Source organism: Schistocerca nitens, chromosome 2, assembly GCF_023898315.1.
Source record: "Schistocerca nitens isolate TAMUIC-IGC-003100 chromosome 2, iqSchNite1.1, whole genome shotgun sequence".
NCBI lineage: Eukaryota > Metazoa > Arthropoda > Insecta > Orthoptera > Acrididae > Schistocerca > Schistocerca nitens.
In genome coordinates this window covers 4835206-4857192 of record NC_064615.1, presented here as the reverse complement: position 1 = coordinate 4857192, position 21987 = coordinate 4835206, and the positions used below count along the sequence as shown (strand labels likewise).

The 21987-nt window shown below is 38.0% G+C and overlaps 1 protein-coding gene across 1 annotated transcript; it reads right to left on the bottom strand.

Annotated features, from left to right (window-relative positions):
* Positions 1-1606: 1606 nt before the first annotated feature.
* LOC126235668 (putative ATP synthase subunit f, mitochondrial) lies at positions 1607-13477 on the bottom strand. The gene is made up of 4 exons (XM_049944391.1): positions 13329-13477; positions 11875-11973; positions 6945-7061; positions 1607-1742 (listed from the first exon to the last, which is right to left on the bottom strand). Exons 1-4 carry the CDS (start codon positions 13405-13407, stop codon positions 1711-1713), a joined length of 327 nt encoding a protein of 108 aa, XP_049800348.1. The 5' UTR covers positions 13408-13477; the 3' UTR covers positions 1607-1710.
* Positions 13478-21987: the final 8510 nt, after the last annotated feature.

The window sequence follows — 21987 nt, the reverse complement described above, 5'->3', positions numbered from 1 at the left end:
ACGTACAATCGTCGAAATCGCCAAGCCTTAAATGGCGCTATGAGGTGGCGCCACAGGTGCGCGTGATGTGCGTCTACGCTGAAATTCTAATCAGTTTTATATCTCATCGCTGCAAACCCATGGTGTAAATTTCACTTGATTCGGATGCTTCCTTCAGGGTGTTGCATTTACGGTGGCCAGCAGTGTATTTGCCCCAGTACACATGAAACTTAAATGGTGAAAAAAGAACAACAATAAATGGATATATAGAAATATAATATTAATAGAAGTAATTCCAATATATAAAAAATAATTTGACATTAACAGCTCAGATTTCTTTTAAAGCCCATTTGGCTATTTGACCTTGAAAGAACAACAACAACAACAACACAAAAAGGTTATGTACTTACCTGATGTATGTCAAAATAGTTTGCTATTAAAGTAAAACCCCAAGAATGGTTCAGACGTTTTGAATCAAACAGTAATGAATGAAAAGCAAATGCAAATATGACGAAGTTTCTTTTGTATATGAAAAACTAAAAAGGGTGATTTTTATTGTAATGTTTTGTATCTGAATTCTGTAACTTAGAAAATACCAGTAATCACTCGATTATGTGGGGCAACATGCGAGGTTACAACAACATTTTTGCTTAATTAAATTTGAGATTCTTCCCATAAGCGTTAGGGAGTGCAAAGTTTCCCGTACCCTCATCATCTATAAACAAGCAAGCATGTCGTAATTAATTTTATTTTAAAGGTATTTATAATTAAGTAATACACAGGTGGGATTTCTACATATATTTCGTATTAGTGCAAATATTTAGTTTCTTATTGTATTTTATTATTCTGAGGTCCTCCTTGGACGTAGTGCGGCAGCTGGAGTTTATCACCAGATGCCCTTACACCAAAGCAAGTGAGTCATGGATCTATTAACACTGCACAGACTGCCTAAAAGGGAGGGGGAGGGGGCGCAGCTCTAGAGTGCACCCATATCTGTGACCGTGCACGTGCACATTTAACTTGATAAGTACCAGAGCTTACTGAACCTACACTGAATGTAATAGGAAATGACCCTCCTAAAGATTATGCCACATGGGAAATGTTGCCACTGACAATGTCCAAGCTTTTGTCCTGTTCTGGCCTGCCCTGCCCTGCCCCCCAAAACACACAAATGCTGTCTATGTCAAATGCAAATCCTCATCCCATGAGAGGATTTAAGCCCACAACTTTTCATAATAGTATATATACTACCAAACATCAATCATGAACTACCACGATCATTTCATTAAGTCAATCACCAATGAACCCCAAATAAGGGCATGTAAATGATAGCTGGATAAATGCCTAACACCTGAAAATCTATCATCAATTCTCAATATTTAATGTTTCAATTTAAAGATTGGCACAGTGATTGTAATCCATTAAGGACTATATTTACTGGCACACCTTTCCTACTTTCCTCTCCTGCACTACAAGTTTAACATCTTGTCATAAATCAATATTCAAGAACAAATTCATGTAGCTATCTATATATTACCACATAAAATCTTTGTGTTTAGGGTATCGATTAACAATACATCAGTAAATGCTGACACTACATTGCACATTCAGACATATTTACAACATATTCATTAATTTCACTTTATTCACTGTACAGGAATAAAGTTTTCAACACTAATACATTGTGTTTGCTAGATTATCCACAAAATATGCTTGGTGCTGTTTTAATGTTTACCAGTGATACTTGTAGTTACGGTGCCTCTCTGAAAAAGAAGAAAGAATAAAATCAATTCATGTTTGCACTACGAAAGTGGAAAGTTGGACTTAACCACTACCAAACTGAACAGTGGGCACTGTCACCATACACATTACACTGTAAGTACACTTTTAGAATTTTCACCTTCTGTATGGCCTCACCATACAACTTCCACCTCACAAGCAGAGGTCTCCAGTAGTGGGATCCATCTTTTGATGCCATCATTATGGTGATGCTGGTATAATTTCACACGACACTCTGTAGCTTTACATAGTAATGTAACAGGTTGATTACTTAGCCTAACAGCTAAGGTCCAGTCTTCTGATGCAAGAGTGTGGGTTCAAATCTCATTACGTGCTTTGGAATTTTTTAATTTTATTTTTAAGTCTTTAACAAAATGGCTTACTTTTATTCAATTGACTGGTTTAAATTTGTTTCTTTTATTTCTTTTCCTCTGTCATGTCATTTTAATCAAAGTATTAATTTTTTCATTTGCAAGCAATTTTCTTCCTATCGTACTTTTCCCTGCGATTTCAGTTTATGTATTAACTTCAATGTAATTTCTTTGATTTTATCATCCTATTTTTCTTCCATATTATTGCATTTGTTATTTCTGTTCCTCATTTCACTTTAGTTTCATTTTGCTTATGATCCCTTCTCACTTAAATCTTCATCTGCATTATTTCATGCACAGTGCAATAGGAATTTATGTTTTAAAGCTCTTTGACAATTGCCATCCAAGAAAATTGCATAGCAAGCAAAAATACATTTTTGACACCTTTCCACAGTCAATAAAAGATTATGTCGTCTTTTGTTTTTAATTGAAATACCAAAATTTACAAATGTTGAAATACTACGGTAGATAAATATAAATGATTAAATTCACATGAACAAGAGTTCTACATCTACATTTATATTCCGCAAGCCACCCAACGGTGTGTGGCGGAGGGCACTTGACGTGCCACTGTCATTACCTCCCTTTCCTGTTCCAGTCGCGTATGGTTCGCGGGAAGAACGACTGTCTTAAAGCCTCAGTGCGCGCTCTAATCTCTCTAATTTTACATCCGTGATCTCCTCGGGAGGTATAAGTTGGGGGAAGCAATATATTCGATACCTCATCCAGAAACGCACCCTCTCGAAACCTGGCGAGCAAGCTACACCGCGATGCAGAGCGCATCTCTTGCAGAGTCTGCCACTTGAGTTTGCTTATCTCCGTAACGCTATCACGCTTACCAAATAACCCTGTGACGAAACGCGCAGCTCTTCTTTGGATCTTCTCTATCTCCTCCGTCAACCCGATCTGGTACGGATCCCACACTGATGAGCAATACTCAAGAATAGGTCGAACGAATGTTTTGTAAGCCACCTCCTTTGTTGATGGACTACATTTTCTAAGCACTCTCCCAATGAATCTCAACCTGGTACCCACCTTACCAACAATTAATTTTATATGATCATTCCACTTCAAACCGTTCCACACGCATACTCCCAGATATTTTACAGAAGTAACTGCTACCAGTGTTTGTTCCGCTATCATATAATCATACAATAAAGGATCCTTCTTTCTATGTATTCGCAATACATTACATCTGTCTATGTTAAGGGACAGTTTCCACTCCCTGCAACAAGTGCCTATCCGCTGCAGATCTTCCTGCATTTCGCTACAATTTTCTAATGCTGCAACTTCTCTGTATACTACAGCATCATCCGCGAAAAGCCGCATGGAACTTCTAACACTATCTACTAGGTCATTTATATATATTGTGAAAAGCAATGGTCTCATAACACTCCCCTGTGGCACGCCAGAGGTTACCTTAACGTCTGTAGACGTCTCTCCATTGATAACAACATGCTGTGTTCTGTTCCAAATAGAAAGAGAATAACAGGAAAAATAGGGTGAATTTAGTTAATATTATGATTCAAATGAGGTGACAAAGAAATAGAAGTACAAAAAATTAACATTTAAACCACATAATTGAATAAAAGTAATGGTCAAAGTCACTTTGATACAGATAAAAAAAAAAAAACAAAGCACCTGATGAGATTCAAACCCACAACATCTTGCATGTGTAAACTGTACCTTAACCATTACACTGTGCAACCAACCTGTATTACACTACTACAGTATTTAAAGGTACAGTGTGTCATGTGACATTCCAATTTTTGCCTTCATCAATTACTTGCAAACGATGCCTACCAGGGTGAATGGCTGCAGGATGAGATTCCTGGGATCTTCATCTACATCATGACATTGACTGTTTCACAAAGCCATCCCGTCACTGGGGACCTCTCCTTTTATATAGTGTACCACCTGTTCAGTCCTCAAAGACATCCATTTCTCCTTTACCTACAAAATTAAGAGACAGTAATTATGAAGTACTTACCTTCGGGAGGCGAAATGTTTAGTGCTGCTGACACACACACACACACACACACACACACACACACACCTCACACCTCACACTTCCTCAGGGATGGGAGAGAAGTGTCACTTAGTCCCCAGGACAAAATTGACCTATATTTTACAGTTTTATGCACCTCCACTACTGGGTTTCAAGCAACTCCAATACATTCACAGTTTTTTTATATGCTGCTCCCTGGTTTGTTTATGTTACTTTTGGTTTGCCTGCACATCTAAGCTCTCAACTGTCCTCCCCACAGTTCTGTTAACTTCTACAGTTTTAAAATCTCTTCAATCACTTAACACTGTTTTCCTGACATCCAGAGAAGGGTGTGGCACAAAGAAATTAGTATGCGTTTTTTAAATAACTACATTTGTAACAATAGAGGCCTGTTTACAATTATACTGTCTACCTGCTTAGTTGAATGGTAACATGAAACACATACCATGCAGCAGGCCAGGGTTCAATTCCTGGCCAGGTTGGAGATTTTCCTCCACTTGTTGACTTGTGTTGTTGTCATCCTACCACCACCACCACCACCACCACCACCACCACATCACACAATGTGGCACCAACTGAAATAAGACTTGCAACTCAGATCGAACTTCCCCAAATGGGGCTTCCGGCCATCAATGGCACTTTTTTTTTTCCAGTTATATTGTTAAGTGTACCAAAAGTTAACAGGAATCAAATCCTTTGATCTACTGATGTGTGGTTTCACTTAATGTTTCCAATAACTTTTCGTTCTTACTGAATTTAAGTGACCTAAGCGATCCTCACAAATGACACGATGATGAATGTGATGCAAACATTTTCCACTGTTGCTGCCACCAAGTATGCACTTGCTAACTTTTATCTGAAACTGCAGGACTGGAGTGGTCCACCAACCACACATCATTTCTACATTAAATAAGTATGGTTATCCCGTACTTTGTCCGCGAGTTTCAAAAATGTACAAAGAATGTTCTAAACAACATCAAAAAGGCAACAATGGATTCAAAGGCACTAATAATCTGAAAGCATTTCAAAAATATTCCATTTCCTCTTTTGACCAGTCGCTGACATATCTGATCAATTGAATTGGGTTTCGAACATTTTGTGAATTAAAATTGAATACCTGACCAGAATTCAGCTATTCCTTTAATCGAGTGCAGTACACTACTCGGCACCATTTGTGTATATTACACAGATATCATCAAAGTTTGTAAATTTAATTGATTTGGCTTCCTACCCTGTAAGTTGCTTAACAAAGCTTACACTTCTACATAATCAGTGGAGATATTACACAACTGGAGAGTCTTTTATTGCACTTATAAGTACAAGAGCGCTTTTTGTAGCACAATAACATGTTTAACATCTTTAATATGCTGGTGCACTAAAACAGCATTTTTTCGCACCGCAAAAACTGTAATACAAAAAATTTTAGCCCAATATCAAATACACTCAGTGTCACCCACAAAGCAAGTAGTAATGTTACAACACATTTCTTCCCTTTTAAATGAAATCAGTGCAGCCTATGGCTGCTTAAATTACTTGTATTATTTCACATTTCTTAGCACACTGCTGGAGCTGACAATTTATTCTGTTATTCACTCTCATAAATGCTGCGAGAAAGTGGTGGTCAAATCTTTTTCTAGTTTAACAGCCTTTCACATTATATTTGAGGATGGGTTTAGGAAATGAAAAGTCTGAGTTCTAACCGAATGTCACCTCAAAATCTTTTCCCAATCCTTATATTTCTCAAGTAAAGCTCTTAGCAACTCTTCCTTTCACACCAGCTATGTAATTTTTTCTGCAAGTACCAGCAGATTTTTCGGTTTGGAAAGTCATTTTAACATACTTTTCCCTAGCTGTGGTGCTGTTGTTTGCTTCCACAAATTACTACAGATGCTTTGTTTTGTCTCTCCACATATGACGACCTTTTTACTACCATATTTCAATTTGAGGCAATGTGAACCATAAGGGGCTCAAGCACACCATCCTCAATTTGATTCTGTAGCACATATACATGCTCCTGACATCTGTTTATTTTATGGTGAACAATCTTTACCTACGCTGTAGACCCATGTTATATGATAAACATTTCCAAAAAGCTGCCACCAATTTATCTAATACCCATTTCCAAATGGGCCCAAAGGACAAAGCTTAATTTTATTGCTATGCACTGCATAACTGTTACTGCTGCAGCATAATTTAGTGTTAACATCAATTACGTAGAACAACTCTGATCACAGGTAAATTGGCAATTTTATCTGAACCTCAAGCCAATAATCTGCTCAATGAAAACAATAACTAAGACCATGACATGTTTGAATAGGTAATATTTGTGTGTGTGTGTGTGTGTGTGTGTGTGTGTGTGTGTGTGTGTGTGTGTGTGTGTGTGTGTGTGGTTCATTTCTTATCTGTTGTTTATGTTATGATTCCAGTTTCATACTAATTACAAACAACAGCACTGTCAAAAGATACTGGCCTATTATAGGAAATTTTGTGGACAGAAATAAATAATGTAACACCAATTACTAATTAATATTTCATACCGTAAAGTGGATACATTATTTTAATATATTTTTATTGTATAGGAAATATAGGGTGCTGAGACTTGACTTATTAAGTCAGACCTACGAGACTGACAGTTCGTCTATAAATTTGATATACACAAACACTTATTTTTCTCATAACTTTGTGCTGTGCTTTTGGTCTTTGATTCCAGTGTCTCATTTGATGGAGAAAATGAGGTGTGTAAAAAGTATATCCAAAGTGTAGCTATTAGGCTACTATATTATATGACAAAACATAATGCAACTCACTCAGTTTTCCATAATTGATGCAATAAAAGAAGAGCATAGCACCAGCTGTTATTTGAAAGAACGGAGCAATCCCTGGTCGCTTCGGCTGCACATATTTGTGTTGCCATCTCCACCAAGCTGAAAGAATAAGAATGAGCATAAAATTTCAGGTGTGTTACTTATTGGGATATTTAGACAGCAAAGAAATATGAAAAGCCTTATTTGGATACTATCGGATGTCAGTTTACATAAGCTGAATTGTTAGCAACAATACACAATTTTAAGATTTTGGAGAAAGATTACACCCATCTTACAATCATAACATCTTAATTTTCCACCAACTGATACACAGTGCTGTGGTGTCTGCAATTAAGATGAAATTACACTTACATGATTTGTGGAGGAATTATTTACATTCTCTATGGGATATGCTTTGTTCATAAACTATCCCAAATTAAATTGCCAACTTTGATACCTGCCTCTTGTGAAAGGTGCTCTATAAAGCCACCAAATAATATCTAACAGGTCATGTGCATGTTATGACTTTCCACTGACTTCTTAACATGTGTTCCAAATTCTACTAACACACTCCTAAAGTGCTGTGGAACATTGAAAAGTGATTCAAACTCTTCTTACAACATTAAATGTTGAGATCACATTAAACTCTTCACAAGTCCACTTCCCTCTAAAGGTGGGATTCCGATGCAGTGTGATGCATGCACCGGACATAGTGCAATTGTCATATAGCTGGCAAGCCCTGTATAGGCCACCAGCCACACAGCATTAGTTTGTATCTAGTATTTGTACCGATATGACGAGTGAGCACAAATTATTGTTTTACCCAAAGCTTGATTTGCAGTAAGTAAGGTGCTAGTGTTGTGACCTCCCAGGGTATGTTTTTGAAATTTAGACATCTTAAAACATTGTTGAAGCTTCTCTGAGCATTTTAAAAGTGTGAGTATAACATTTGTTTTACATCGTTTTAGCACAGTAAAAGTTCCATCATACATCTCAAAATCTGTGGTTCTGATTTTTTTGTCAGAGGTAAACCAAGCAGTGGTTTTATCTAATGTTAGAAGTTGAAGACATTCAACTACAGCTATGTGAGGGAAACGCTGAAATACCACCAATTTTCAAAAAGGACTAAGGAAGGTCACTCTTAACATCTCTCCCATTAGATACCAAGGACGATTCCTCTCCCAGTTCCCCGTACCCTTTAAGTACAGGTAACTAACATTTGGGTACGTAAAATCAGAAGTCTTCATTAATGTGTTATTGATTTATTTATGAGGCAGACAGTATAAAAAAATGAAAACAGTATATTGTAAGTCATAAAAGCTACATGCACTATTAAGATGGCTGGTAAGCTTGCGTTTCCATCTATGTATAATTAGGTTGTGCTACACCAGTATTGTCCACAGTTGATGGCGTTGGAATTCTTAAGTGTTAAGTATTCTGTCTAACGCCACACAGAACACGAAGAGTCAACTGAAGTGCAATGTTCCAAACCCATAAGCTTATGCCTGCTATGTTGTTCTTTTGGCTTCACTGATCAACTACGACTTTTTCCACTGCTAGCGATTTAAAAAAAAAAATCAACATTGTCACATTTTTATTCGGCCAGTGTTCACCAAATGGTTCCTCCCTCGTCCTACCAAGAATTCATCAAATCCTAGATTTTGTTATTTTAATGTGTCTCTTGCTGAGTAGTCTGAATAACTTTATATCTTCCACATCTCTGTTACTTGCTTCACGATCATCATATGGACTTGGGTATACTTCTGTTAAATAAGTTACAAAAATAATTTAATATAAATATAAAATTATAAAATTAAAAGCAAGGTCAAAAGACAAGTGTATTAGCTAGTGCCCATTTACTTCCTTTACTGGGAGCAGAATTTAATGTTACACCTTATTTTATTTTGTTTTTAGATTTATGGCAACAGGATAAATATTCAGATCATTGGCACTTGCATTCAGAATACCTCTTTACATTAGCAAAAATCATACAAGCTGTGCTGCGAGTCTTACATAAAAAAATTACGGAATCCTTTCACCACCAATTTCATCTGACCAGTCAGAATCTAAGCTTAAGGAACTTGAAGAAAACTGGCAATTTCCTAACTGTTGGAGACATTGACTGAAAATGTGTGGATTGTTCCCTGTCGCATCAAGCTCATAGTATTGCAATTACAGTTGTTTTTCCTCTACTGTCCATCTTACTGTGATCGACATGAACTACATATTTATTTTTATTGACTTCTAATCACAGGGGAAGAAAATAGACAGTGGAATTTTCGACAAAAGTAGCCTGAGAAATTATCGGCAAGCTGAGGAGTTTTGTCAGTGAGAAGGCATTTCAATTACACCCAAATGTGATTAAACATCTAGAACCAATAAAACAACTACTTTCCTGAGCCAGGAGAGCTTCCGAAAATTGCTCTGTTAGGTCACAAATTAGACTTTTTTTGGCCAATCAGTCCGAATCCAGAAGTCATTTACTGTAGCTTCATGTTTACACTGTTTACTTAAGAGCTCCTACTTACGGAAAAATAATGAGCCTTATTTCGAACTAAACAAAAATGAACAATTAGTAACTGAAAATCTCTGACCATCAGCAAGGAGTGGCAGTTACGCAAATGCTGAGGTTTTTTCTGCGCAAGATTCCTTTACCGCACAGGTGCAGTGATAACACCCTGGCAAATTAATCACACTAACAGGACTGAGTATGCTCCTAGCATTACTGAATTTTTTTAATATAAAAATAAGTACGACAATGCTAAAAATAATTTTTTATTGTAATATGCATTATATGCCTGAAAATAAACTAACAATATGAATAAACTGAAAATATATAGCACTTTTCCTATTTTTTCTCTCCATAAATTCCGCTACTTCTCTCCAAGCATTATCCTCCACAGTTAGGTCCTTGTTTAGTGATTAGCACACAGTAGATATAAGGAATTTTTTTAACCATTCCCAGCAATTTCTTATTTTTTTACTAATGTAAATAGTACTTTTCCCTCGGACATGCTTACTTTTTCCTCCTTTCCAGCAGCAACTACACTGTTCTCCAACCAGCTCAGGCCGCTGCGGGTGGCCAATGCATTGTGAGACCCTAGTCCCGTATAATACCATTTGTAGCAGTACAGCTTGGCAAATGCTTAATGTCAGACATAGCCTGCAGACGTTGTATAGGAATCCCACCTTAAATCTTAATTCTACAGCATTAAGGGAGTCTCGGGGGGGGGGGGGGGGAAGGAAAGAATGAAAAGTTAGCTAATTCAGGCTGCAGCTGTGAGGTTGTCATTAACGCATGTTCAGATAGCATAACTATAACTGATTTCTTATCCGGCACACACCGAGTTATCACATTCAAACAACATCCATGAACATTACCGAAACTACTATGATTACCAGGTTTCCGATACAAAATGTACATCAAACATAAATGTGCCCACCACCCTAAAAGTGATGTATATGTGGGCTGTCAACTGACATTTCAACTTGATTAAACAGAACAGTGTTCTCTCTTTCTGAATTTCTTAACTGTTGCTCAAGGCATGGCTTAACATTCTTTAAATTCAAATGCTACATTCATTTCACATTTCTGATCAATTATCTGGAAGCACATAAGAAGTAATGGCAGCATCGATCTCACAAGTAATCATTAGATCGAAAGATGTCAAAAACCAAAACCCACGTAATATAATCAACAGCATAGAGCAGTAAGTTCATAAAACTACAGGACAAAGTCACATATACCATGCAAGCCTTCATCCTGAATGTATATGTAAAAGTATATCCCAAGGAATTTTAGTGCCAATTATACGGTCACATCCACACAGACAGATGTACTCACATCAAAAGTGATGTCTGCTACATTAATTTCAGAAGATTGTATCCCAATAACAAAATTAGGCAAGTCGAAAGTTTTCATGCAGGGCATAAGATTATTTTTTAAGGAGAAAAGAAACCTTAAATTAAAATTTTTCAGTTTGTCATTGACTTAAGTACGTGCTACAGGAAACTAAACTTTTCTGAACAATAAAGGATGTGTCCACAACAAAGATTGTTGCTCTTTCTTGTGTTCAATGATCAGAAGTTCCTGTTCCTTTTAAACAAGTTGCTCGTCAGGAAAGTCAAGAGTGAGAACACGTACTTTGTTGCCAGTGTATTATCAAATAGAAGTCTAATGAGCCTCGAATTAACACAATGTATTAACCAGATAATTCACTTTTTGGCTAAAATGATCTTATTTATGTCTGAAATGAGGTGTCCAAATACAATCCCATGTCATATCACGGAATGAAAGTATTTAAGTTTTAGTTTACCACTAGTACAAACTCAACGCTACTCTGGTCATAAAAATACCTACCCTACTTCAACTATCACAATAGTATAAGAGGTAATTCGTCAATTACTGTCAAATGTTACTATCTGAACCTAGACACTGACACAGAATGCCACAATCCATTAACGTAAAGACTAGAAATTTGGCTTTCATGGCCAGTACCATTCCAATTTGTTACATTATCAAGTTAGCATAAATCCCACCTGCCAAGATTTCTCTGACACTTGCCACCAACTCCAGAGTTTTATAACATTATCGATATTAGGTAAATGTGTTAGAAAATTTAGATTTCCCTTCAGATTGCTCCCAATTCTGTGTTTAAGTGGATGGTTCTTAATGTGAGACAATTTTCCTACTTTTAGAAGGAAAACTTTCTCACTTATGTACCTTATGCCTTTTCACAATATGATCAGACCCTAATTTACTCTGTTTATCTGGTAACAGATTTGAATTTCCTTCACCATTCATTTGCATGTCACTGGACATATAAAATCTTTGAGATGCAGAGTACTAACAGCTTTAGGAATTGTTACAGTGATTGCAAGCAACTGCATAGATCTATAAAAGATTTTGCATTTCAAATGTACAAACACTTACCACGGCTGATAGCACCAGCCATAGCTTGTGGCGACTTATTGCGGCGTGCAAGCCAGCTTCCCAGTTCACCAACCTTCACATCAGCTAGTGGTGTGTCAGCTGAAATATGAAATTTTGAACAATCTTACAACAGAAAATATCCCATAAATCATGTATGGATCAATAGACATTGGAAAATCTGGTCAAAAGTTAAACAGGACCAGTCCTGCAAAAGACAGGAAATTGGTGTACTCACCAGTACGACAGGAAGTATCATTCAAAATATCAAAAGCTTTAAAAAACCTCTCTAATGCATGAGAACATACAAATCACACTGAAAGTCGAGAAGCATGACGAGGATAAGACAGTAATTTGCATTACAGTTTGTCCATCTAAAGTGTGAAATAATACGTTGTTTGCATAAATAACATTTTGCACCATGTGTATAGCCGCGATTCTTTCAAAAAATTTCTGTGACAGACTTTTTCTCGAAACATCACAAGAGCCAGTTCTTTTCTAATAAATCTCCCTCTTCAGCAACTGTCTTCTTTTGGCTGTCTTCATCCATTGTTTATCCCAGCCCCTTTCTGGTTAGATGGTACTATTGGCATGCACAGAAAGTATTTATTTGCGTTTTTTAATGCGCGCTAATGTGCATTTCATCTAAAGTGGAGTCACTGCTATTTATATCAATTTTCCTGCAAATTTGCTTCCACAAAACTTGAGGTTTCTTTTACAAATCATTTCAAATATTGTTAGGTGTAAATTCAACACCTGGAAAAAGAGTCCTCTGCTGTTAATATTCACCTATACTTATACACAAAGAAGGAAATTAGCTTCAGTATTCCTGTGTTAGCTTTGTGTTTGCTCTGTATTAAGCCCTTTTCATTAAAAATAGCTGAGACGTCATGGTAAATTATGAAAAAGAGTAAAGTTATACACGCTACAAAACCTCCGAAGAGTACTTCGGTATATGCTATTTACCTAAATACTACTAGTTTGAATAATTGAACGGTGTTGTGGCAATTCGTACCCTCGTCTATTTCTGGAAAGACCTAATCCACTTACAGAATACGTAACGACCCAGCAACTTATTATCTTGCCTGACTGAACAACCCAAACGGAAGGAAGTGAGCAACATTCTTTCAGAAGCAATAGGGAACGCAGCTTTCGTTCTTTGTGAAAACCGTTCAAAGTATTGTTTGGACTTGCAAGAAACTTTTGATTCATTAATCAGAATGGGAAGGAGAAAGATCGTTATCAGTAAAACGGAAAACTCGATAATGTAAGGAATCTGAATGTCTACTTTCAATTTACATCAGTCGTGTACAACTGATTAACTCCTTACTAAAGATATTTCCTAGCTAATGTGCAGACGAGCCGACAAAAATTTATGATACTGTAACTCAACCCAAAATTCCAAAAAATCACTTATCCACATATTAATTTTCCATGTTCACTATTTTATCACTTACGTTTCCCGTAATAACGGGCAGGATCATATGTGCCATGCACTTTCGGATTATATTCAGCTGGGTAGTCTCCGAACGCCATTTTCGAACGAATAGGAGACCCTATACCAGCGATTACATATATCTTGTGGCATGGAAAACAAATACGTAACGAAAATTGACGTCGCATCCAAGGGTAACTAAAATTTTTTATATTTTTATTGGCTTCTAGCATACAAACTTTTTAGCCATCACAAATAAATGTACTGACACATATAACAAGGTAACTTTTTTTCTTCGTCATACATACTGTTTAGGGCATACATTCTTATATTTTCAGATTAAAATTATTGTAATCAGATTACAAAACACAGTTGCCTGCTAAAAATTTATTTGTTAATTAAGTTCTATAGTTAAGTTCAATTCATTTTAGATTTGTATGTCTTCTTTCGCTAGAAACCGGGATATGGCATCATTTGTACTCCTGGTTGTGTCTCCGAGAAAGCGGCTAGCAGTGACCAAGCACTTTAAAAAGTCGACTCTGCCTTTCTCATAGCGTCTACACTGAAATAAAATGCGGTTTACGTCACCAATTGTTTCGTCTTCACATTGACATAAATGTCATAAATCTTGAAAATAGATTTAACCTGTTGCCTCAGTCAGAATCAGATGAGCCTCATGTAGCTGAAGCTGTAGACAGGTCACAACAAGCTTTCAAGGACTTGAAGAAGGTAGGGAAATTTGTAAAGAGAAAGAAAGTTCTGTTGTTAGGTAGCTCCCATGGTAGAGGTGTTGGCCAACTATTGCAGGAAAATCTAGGTCCAGAGTACCAGGTCACAAACATTTTCAAGCCTAGTGCAGATCTGGGTCAAGTTAGAGAGGATGTAGGTTCTTTATGCAAGAATTTCACAAAGGAGGATGCCGTGGTTATAGTGGGTGGTCTGGGAAATAGCATTGACAGAAACTCTGACTATTCCATAGAGTGTCACCTGGTGAAGATAGCATCAGCAACGAAGCACACGAGTGTGGAATTTGTGTCAATGCTGAGACGCCATGATCGGACTCATTTGAACTCTTCCGTCGGGAGGGTGAACTTGGAGTTGGAGTGGCTACTTAGGACGGATATAGGGTTCCATATTGGTTTGATTCCTGTGGATGCTATCGATAGGTGGGACTACACTAGGCATGGCCTTCTCCTCAATAGGAAAGGGAAGGGAAAACTGTCTGGGTTGACAGCAGAAAACTTAAGGGGGGACACTGTCACAAGTGCTAAAATACCAGTGGTCACAGGTGTCAGAGGGATGCCTTTTTTAGGATAGGGAAGGGGGAAAGAAAACGAGTTTTAAGATAGATTGGCAGACACACTCAGTTTGAGAAAACAGATGAACAGGAGTCAGATTTTAGCATACAGTCTCCATTTAAACAATGTTTAACAGAAAGTAATCAGAAACTGTCAGTTCATCTTCGCCAAAGCAGTTATAATCCCATTAGTATGCAGTATCAGTTATCTTTATTACACCAGAACATTCCGGGACTCAGAAATAAAGTTGATGAACTACTCATTTGTATTGATGAAATGAATTCATGTAACCAAATTTACATACTCTGCCTCTCTGAACATCAAGTGACCACTGGTATAGATATGTTAAGACATTTCAGGATTTAAGCTACCTTCCTACTTCTGCAGAGTAGATATGGATGGAGGAGGAGTTGCCACATTTATCAAAAACTGCCATAAATTCAAGAACATTGACATTAATAAATTCTGTTTAGAGCAGCATCTAGAAGCATGTGCAACAGAAGTAGAGTTCCATAACAGATCCTATATAATAGCAACTATTTTCCGAGCACCTACAGGAAATTATAATCTATTCATAAATCACCTAGAAGCACTTTTGGGTTATTTAACAGGAAGAAACAAAGAAATTTTGATAGCTGGTGACTTTAATACAGATTTTCTAATGCAATCTTCCAGTAAACATTTACTGCAGTTAGCAATGTTGTCTTTCAATCTAACTCACACTGTAAACTTTCCAACTAGGATCACTAAATCCTCAAGGACAGCCATTGATAACATTTTTATAGACAAATCAAAGGAACAAAATCGTATCATAAAACCTGTAATAAATGGACTATCAGATCATGACATGCAGCTCCTTGTTTTAGATGTAAATTCTAAGCAGATTATCAAGACTGCTAAATCTGAGTACAGGAGAGTAGTCAATCAACCAAAAATTGAGTGTTTTAGAAAACTGCTCAAAGATATGAACTGGAAAGGTTTTTATAGTGCTCATGACATGAATGAAAACTATAACACATTCATGAACAATGTCAGTACCATGTTTGAAAACTGTTTTCCTCTAAAAGTTACTCAAATTAAACAGAAGTCTATAATAAAACCATGGATTACACTAGCAATAAAGATTTCCTGTAAGAGAAAAAGGAAAATGTATCTGTCGACCAAGAATAGCTCCAATGCTGATGATTTAGCTAAATACAAGGAATACTGTAAAATATTAAAAAAAGTTATTCAGACATCTAAACAAATGCACTACGACAAGAAAATAGCAATGTCAGGGAACAAAATAAAAACAATATGGGATATAGTGAAAGAGGAGACTGGTAGAACCAGAAAGGTGCAGGAGCAAACAGCACTAAGGGTAGATGACACATTAGTAACCGATGGGCATAGTGTGGCAAATCTATTTAACAAGTACTTTATACCCATTACTGATAGAATGAGATTGTCAGGATCAGTAAATAATGCCCTTGAATATCTGAAACTAGCCTTTACAAATAGCTTCAGGTACATGAATATGTCACTCACTTCACCAAAAGAAATACTTCTATAGTAAAATCTTTGAAAACAAAGCATTCTAGTGGTTGCGATGAAATATCAGCAAAGTTAATTAAGGCATGTTCTTGTGAGTTTAGTACAATTCTAAGTTACTTGTGTAACCAGTCAATTATAACTGGGATATCTCCTGACTGGCTGAAATATGCAGCTGTTAAGTCTCTATTCACAAAAGGGGATTAAGAGATACCATCAAACTACAGACCGACTTCACTGTTGAGATTGGCGCGATTGTGAAAGCGAATAGTAGTTGTTTTTATGGATTGTACAATGGCTTTTACGTATGTGAGCGTAGCGTAGCGCAGCAGGTTGCAACAACAACAACAACAAGATACCACATGTCTTTTTTTTAGGTTTGCAAAGGTCCCTGATAGGTATATACCATCATGTTACTAAACTCTATCGTCAGGATTCGCTTGCAAAATACGTGTATATTGATGATTACTGTTTCGTTTTAGGAGCAGAAAATGGCTAGTGAATAGCAGACAAGAAGATCTCCATGCTTCTGTGATCAGGAAAACCACTACCGGTGTAGCAATGACTTATGGTTTGATGAACTAGATGCCCAGCCAAACCAGCATGCTACACGTTCTCGTCATACAGTGAACTTCTCAAACAAATACCACAAAGTTATCACTGGGAAGTGAGTAGTATGTGGCTCTTACTGATGCAGTGAAACAAGCTCTGTTAAAAATATCGCTACACTTGGGAGTAGTTAGTCTTTTGTTTCTGTGTATCGTATCCATTACATGACTGTCAAAATATACGTGCATTTGTTGTGGTGTAGTTTTTGTGGCGCTGTACAAATAGTTGTTTTAACTAGGACCACTTTAGCTAAGGATATGTCTATTAGATTTTGTTTTATTCATGTGAGGGCAAACAGTAAACTCTACTAGTTTTCATGTGAGTGCACACGAAAATATTTTTTGCACTTCACATACTCATTCGGATCGGATTTTATTCTTATTTCACAAACTGAGAAAGTACATAACAATTTAGATCCAACTGGCTACTAAGGCTCAAAGCCGATTCACACTAGACATCTGCGTAATGGAACGGCCCGGCAGGCAATATAAAAAAACTGCGCTGTGTTCACATTAGACACAACGTCAGTTCAGCGTCACTTCACTTAGCCGAGGAAGATGGAAATGAGGTTATGAGATACCATTTGTGTCACAAATATAATATCAGAATTAACAGACATGGTTGTTCTTCCTATTACAGAAGGTTATTCCACCAGATCGCATAAAAATACACAATGGTTGCCAGTTTCAGCGAAATTAAATAGTCATCTTCAGATCATTTGTATAGACAATAATTTTTACATAGCCAATCCATTTCGTCGTCTGTTCACATTAATTGGACACAACACTAGACGAAATTGATTGGACTAGTAAAACTTTTTTTCTATCATATGATTTGAGATGGAGATTTAATGTCGCTGAAAGTAGTAATCATTGTGTATTTTTATGCGATCTGGGTGAATAAACTTCTGTAATAAGAATAACAACCTTGTTTACATTCTGAGACCGCCTCCAATACAGATGAAAATGCCAGGAAAAAAAATTGGGAAATTTGTGGTAAGGACTATGGGACCAAACGGTTGAGGTCATCGGTCCCTAGGATTACACACTAATTAAACTAACTTACGCTAAGGACAACACATACCCCTATGCCTGAGGGAGGACTCGAACCTCGAACGGGAACGGGGGGGGGGGGGGCAGGGCGGAGGGGGTAGGAGAAGACGCCCTAGACCGCACGGCTACCCAGCGCAGCGAAAATGTCAGGAAATCATCATAAAATTAAGACGCTAATAACAATAAAGTTTATTCATCTCCGAAGCAAAGATGTTCTAGATAGAGTTTCTATGATAAACTGTTGATAAGTGTAACAAACAGGAAGTGACATCAAAAGCGGAGGGGTTGTGCCAGTCTCAGGACACTAGGCATCTGGACTGGCTGAAGTACCTCGACGTAGAAGTTTTTGACGCAAGTTTCTGTACCATGGGTTTCAGTACACTTGACTGGAAGGGCCGCATTTTTCCTACACTGGTGCGAGTACAGCGACGACTGCTTAATTTTTCATTGGTGAAACGAAAACGTTACTTTCTAATTGGCAGTTGCTGCTTGAGAAGCGAGGAACGTCCGCAGAAGTGACTCGCTGTGCGTTTTTAAGTTCACTCTGGAATTTGCAGAGGGGAGAGTTTGGCCTCTGTCTGCAGCAGAGTCACTCAGCGCCTGTATAGAAACTCCGGGTTCCGCACGCACCTGGGACCCCTTGCGGCCACGACGCTCCAGGAGAAACTCGTCCAGTATGCCGCTGGGTCAGACCTCGTCCGAGGGCGACGCAGCAGCGGCGCTTGGCGGGCCATTGGCGCCGCCTGCAGCCAGCGCAATCGCACTCCATCGATGGCGAGATTTCCGGGCAACACCGGCGGTACATATCGCGATGAAATTAATAACCTGGCCATCGTGGCAAGCACAGCTGCTCGACAACTTCACATACATTCCACCAAGTATGACTACAAATCACTATTGTCGGGTCGCGGATCTGAGTCAGCTTTGCTAATATGTTAGAGACCTGAACTTACCATCGCATGCTTCCCTTCCTGAACTTTGCCAACCATATGTCACTTCAATTTTATCTTGTTTTCTCTTTATCATTATTGTCGTTGTATCTGGAGTAAAACTTACTGAATTACGTGAGAGCGTTTTTTAACGAAATCAACTTGTGCTGACAAATTAAAAAATCCATCGTTACTTTGAATTTAATTTCATAGCTAGTCATCCCTGTTCATAACAAGGAAACTATGTGATTACCCGCACCCATTGATCCGTTGCTGGGACGAAAATAAGAGATAATTTACCATGTTGTGCACAGTTTAATTAGCATGGTTCATTGGGGGAGAGGTCTAGATAGATAACTAAACAGCATCATTTCTCACTCTCTTTAATAGCGAGGGACAGGGGGGGGGGGGGGAGGGCTCGCACCCATATCTCACACCCATTTGACTGACTGTTTCTTTAAATCAAGGTACAGTAAGCGTTGCTAAAAGAAAAAGAGCGAGTGATTACTATATGGCTATTCAGTCTTCTTGCACTGCAAATGATTTCTATTGGAATGATGATGCTAGTGCATAATAGGATATCCCAGTAGACAGATAACTGAGAAGTAACTTAATAAAGTTCCTACTAGAAAGTGGCGACAGGGAAAGCTGTTCAACAGTGTTGTAAGTAGATAGAATAGGCATTTATTTAGTCAGTCTAATTTCATAATTCTTTAGTAGCAGGGAACTAAGGATGATGTTTCCTTGGACCATTTTAATATTGTTACTATGGTTAAATCTCCCTTAAGGAAAGCATCAGTTTTCACTGCTGTTTTCTGTCTCTTTCTTTTTTCTTTCCAAAAACCTCTCATATATTCACTGTGTTTTTTATTCTTCTCTTCTGTCCACTTCCTTCCTGTTTTCTTTTCTTTGGGAATTTACTGAAATTTCTGTTTTCTGATTTTTTTTTCTCTGTATTTTTCCCTGTCTGTCATCTTCTGTGGAGATGTTCAGTTTCTTGAGGTCTTCCATTGTTTCCTTTACTCAGTTGGTTTTCACTTCATTAGTTGTCACTATGTTAAAAATTTTCTTGGTCAGTTTATTTATGTTCATCCTTTGTATGTGTCCCTAGAAGTTGCCTCTCCATTCCCTGATTCTGTTTGTAATAGTCTCCATCTGTTCATACAGTTCTAATGTCGGTCTTTTTATCCAAATCGCCTCTTTGTGAACTAGCCTGTAGATCTTAGTGTTTTTGTGTCCTGTTGTCCATCTCCTTGGTTTTCGTCTTCCCTTGATTAGGTGTTGTTTTTGAGGCATACGAAGCCTCTGTTGTACTGTAGTGTCTTAACCTGGCATTGATGTAAATACTTCTTTTGTTGTAATGGTTCGATGAGTCTGTACGCTTTTTGTAGTTTTGTGATCCTTTCTTCATTGGATGTCGAGTCAAGTCCTATTTCCTGAATAATGTCACCAGATATTTGAAACTCTCTGCTTGTGTTATCTTTCTGTTTGTGGATTTTGTGTCCATGTACTCCATTTCTTCATATGAGATTTTTTAGTCCTATTTTGGATGAGATTTCGTTTAGTGCCTCTAGAGCTTCTTTGGCTTATTTTCTATTATTTGTTATGATGGCTATATCATTGGCAAAGGCCGAACATTTTATGTTGACTGTTCTGTTCTGGTGCCTCCCCATGTTTACTCCATTGTCCCCTTTGTCACAAGTCCTGATTGTTTTCCCCAAAACCAAGTTAAATAGAAAGGGGTGAACAACTTACATAATTTTATTTTTCTTTCAGTTAAAAGTGCGAAATCTACCTGGAAACGCCTACAGACAATAATCCTGGTGAACTTAAGAAACTTAGCAAAGTGACATCAGTTGATACAGAAAAAAACCACACAGAAATGCAATTCCATTTGGTCTTGGTTTCACAACAAGCGTTTCTTAAATGATGTTTTAATACCAATAGCTATGCACTGTTCATTGTTGCAGAAACGCGACCAGCGACCCAAACTGAATTAGCTCAAGAATTTTCCTCCTTTCAGTCTCCTTGGGTCACGAGATGAAGGAGATCAGTCAGAAATGTCGTCATTAGCTGCAGTTGATGAACCATCGCCGCTGCCAAGTAAAGCAGTACTAAGAAAAAAGAAGAAAAGTGGTGGGCAAAATATTGAAGAAGAATTTTTAAAGCTCGAAAAGGACAAAGCAGCTGTGATGAAGGTACGCCAAGAGATCCCATAAAATGACTGTTGTGGCCGCCCACTTCAGATATCGTAGCGCCTACTGCATCGGCATCTCACTTCACGTCCAACCAACACGGGATACCTGCATCACAGGGCCTATATCCACCAGGAGAACCTGCGTCAACTACTTTCAAATAACTATCGGGAATTCAGCCAGGTAACACTTTCAGCGACCGCCGATATTTCGGCGGGAGAACACCCCGCCATTTTCAAGGCAAACTGCAACGGACAGGCGGCGTACATGCAAATTTAAAACCTCGGTTCTCGGACTGAAGCAGGAAAGATAACACACAAACTGAACACTAGTGCCACCAAAGATGACCAAAGTCAGAGCTATCGATAGTGAGACTCTGTCCCTCTGTTTTTTGACAAGGGAGAGAGCCGGATTCCAAACAGAGTTTAAACAGAAACCTCCATCCCTGTTAACAAGGTTGCTCGCCAATTTAATCTCAACTGCCTCCCTAATAATACTGTCCCAATAGCTGGACGTGCATGCCAATATTTCGGTGTTATTATATAACATGGGGTGACCAGTATCCAAGCAATGTTCGGCAATAGCAGATCTGCTTGGCTGCTGTAATCGTGTGTGCCGTTTATGCTCAGTACATCGGTCCTCCACGGTCCTAATAGTTTGACTAATATATGCCATGCCGCAGCTACAAGGAATACGATATACACCCGCCTTACGCAGTCCAAGATCATCCTTAACGGAACTCAAAAGTGCTCTAATTTTAGATGGAGGTCGGAAAACACATTTCACATCGTATTTCCGTAAAATACGACCGATATTGTTGGACGTGTTTCCTACGTAAGGCAAAAAGGCAGTAGACTTAGGTGTCGACTCAGAATTATCATCAATCACCCGATGTACAGTTGATCGATAGCGCAACGCACGTTCAATCTGTCTATCACTATAACCATTTTGACGAAATGTAACTTCAAGATGGGACAGCTCAGCTGGCAATGTCTCAGAGTCAGAAACGACATGTGCCCTGTGTACCAAGGTACGAAGTACCCCTTTAAGCCAAGCTGGATGGTGACA

Coding starts and splice junctions, on each gene's coding strand:
- LOC126235668 (XM_049944391.1), bottom strand. CDS start 13,407: ATGGCGTTCGGAGACTACCCAGCTGAATATAATCCGAAAGTGCATGGC. Junction 7,062..11,874: donor GGCTGGTGCTATCAGCCGTG/GTAAGTGTTTGT, acceptor TTATTCTTTCAG/CTTGGTGGAGATGGCAACAC. Junction 1,743..6,944: donor CATCAATTATGGAAAACTGA/GTGAGTTGCATT, acceptor CTTCTTTTTCAG/AGAGGCACCGTAACTACAAG.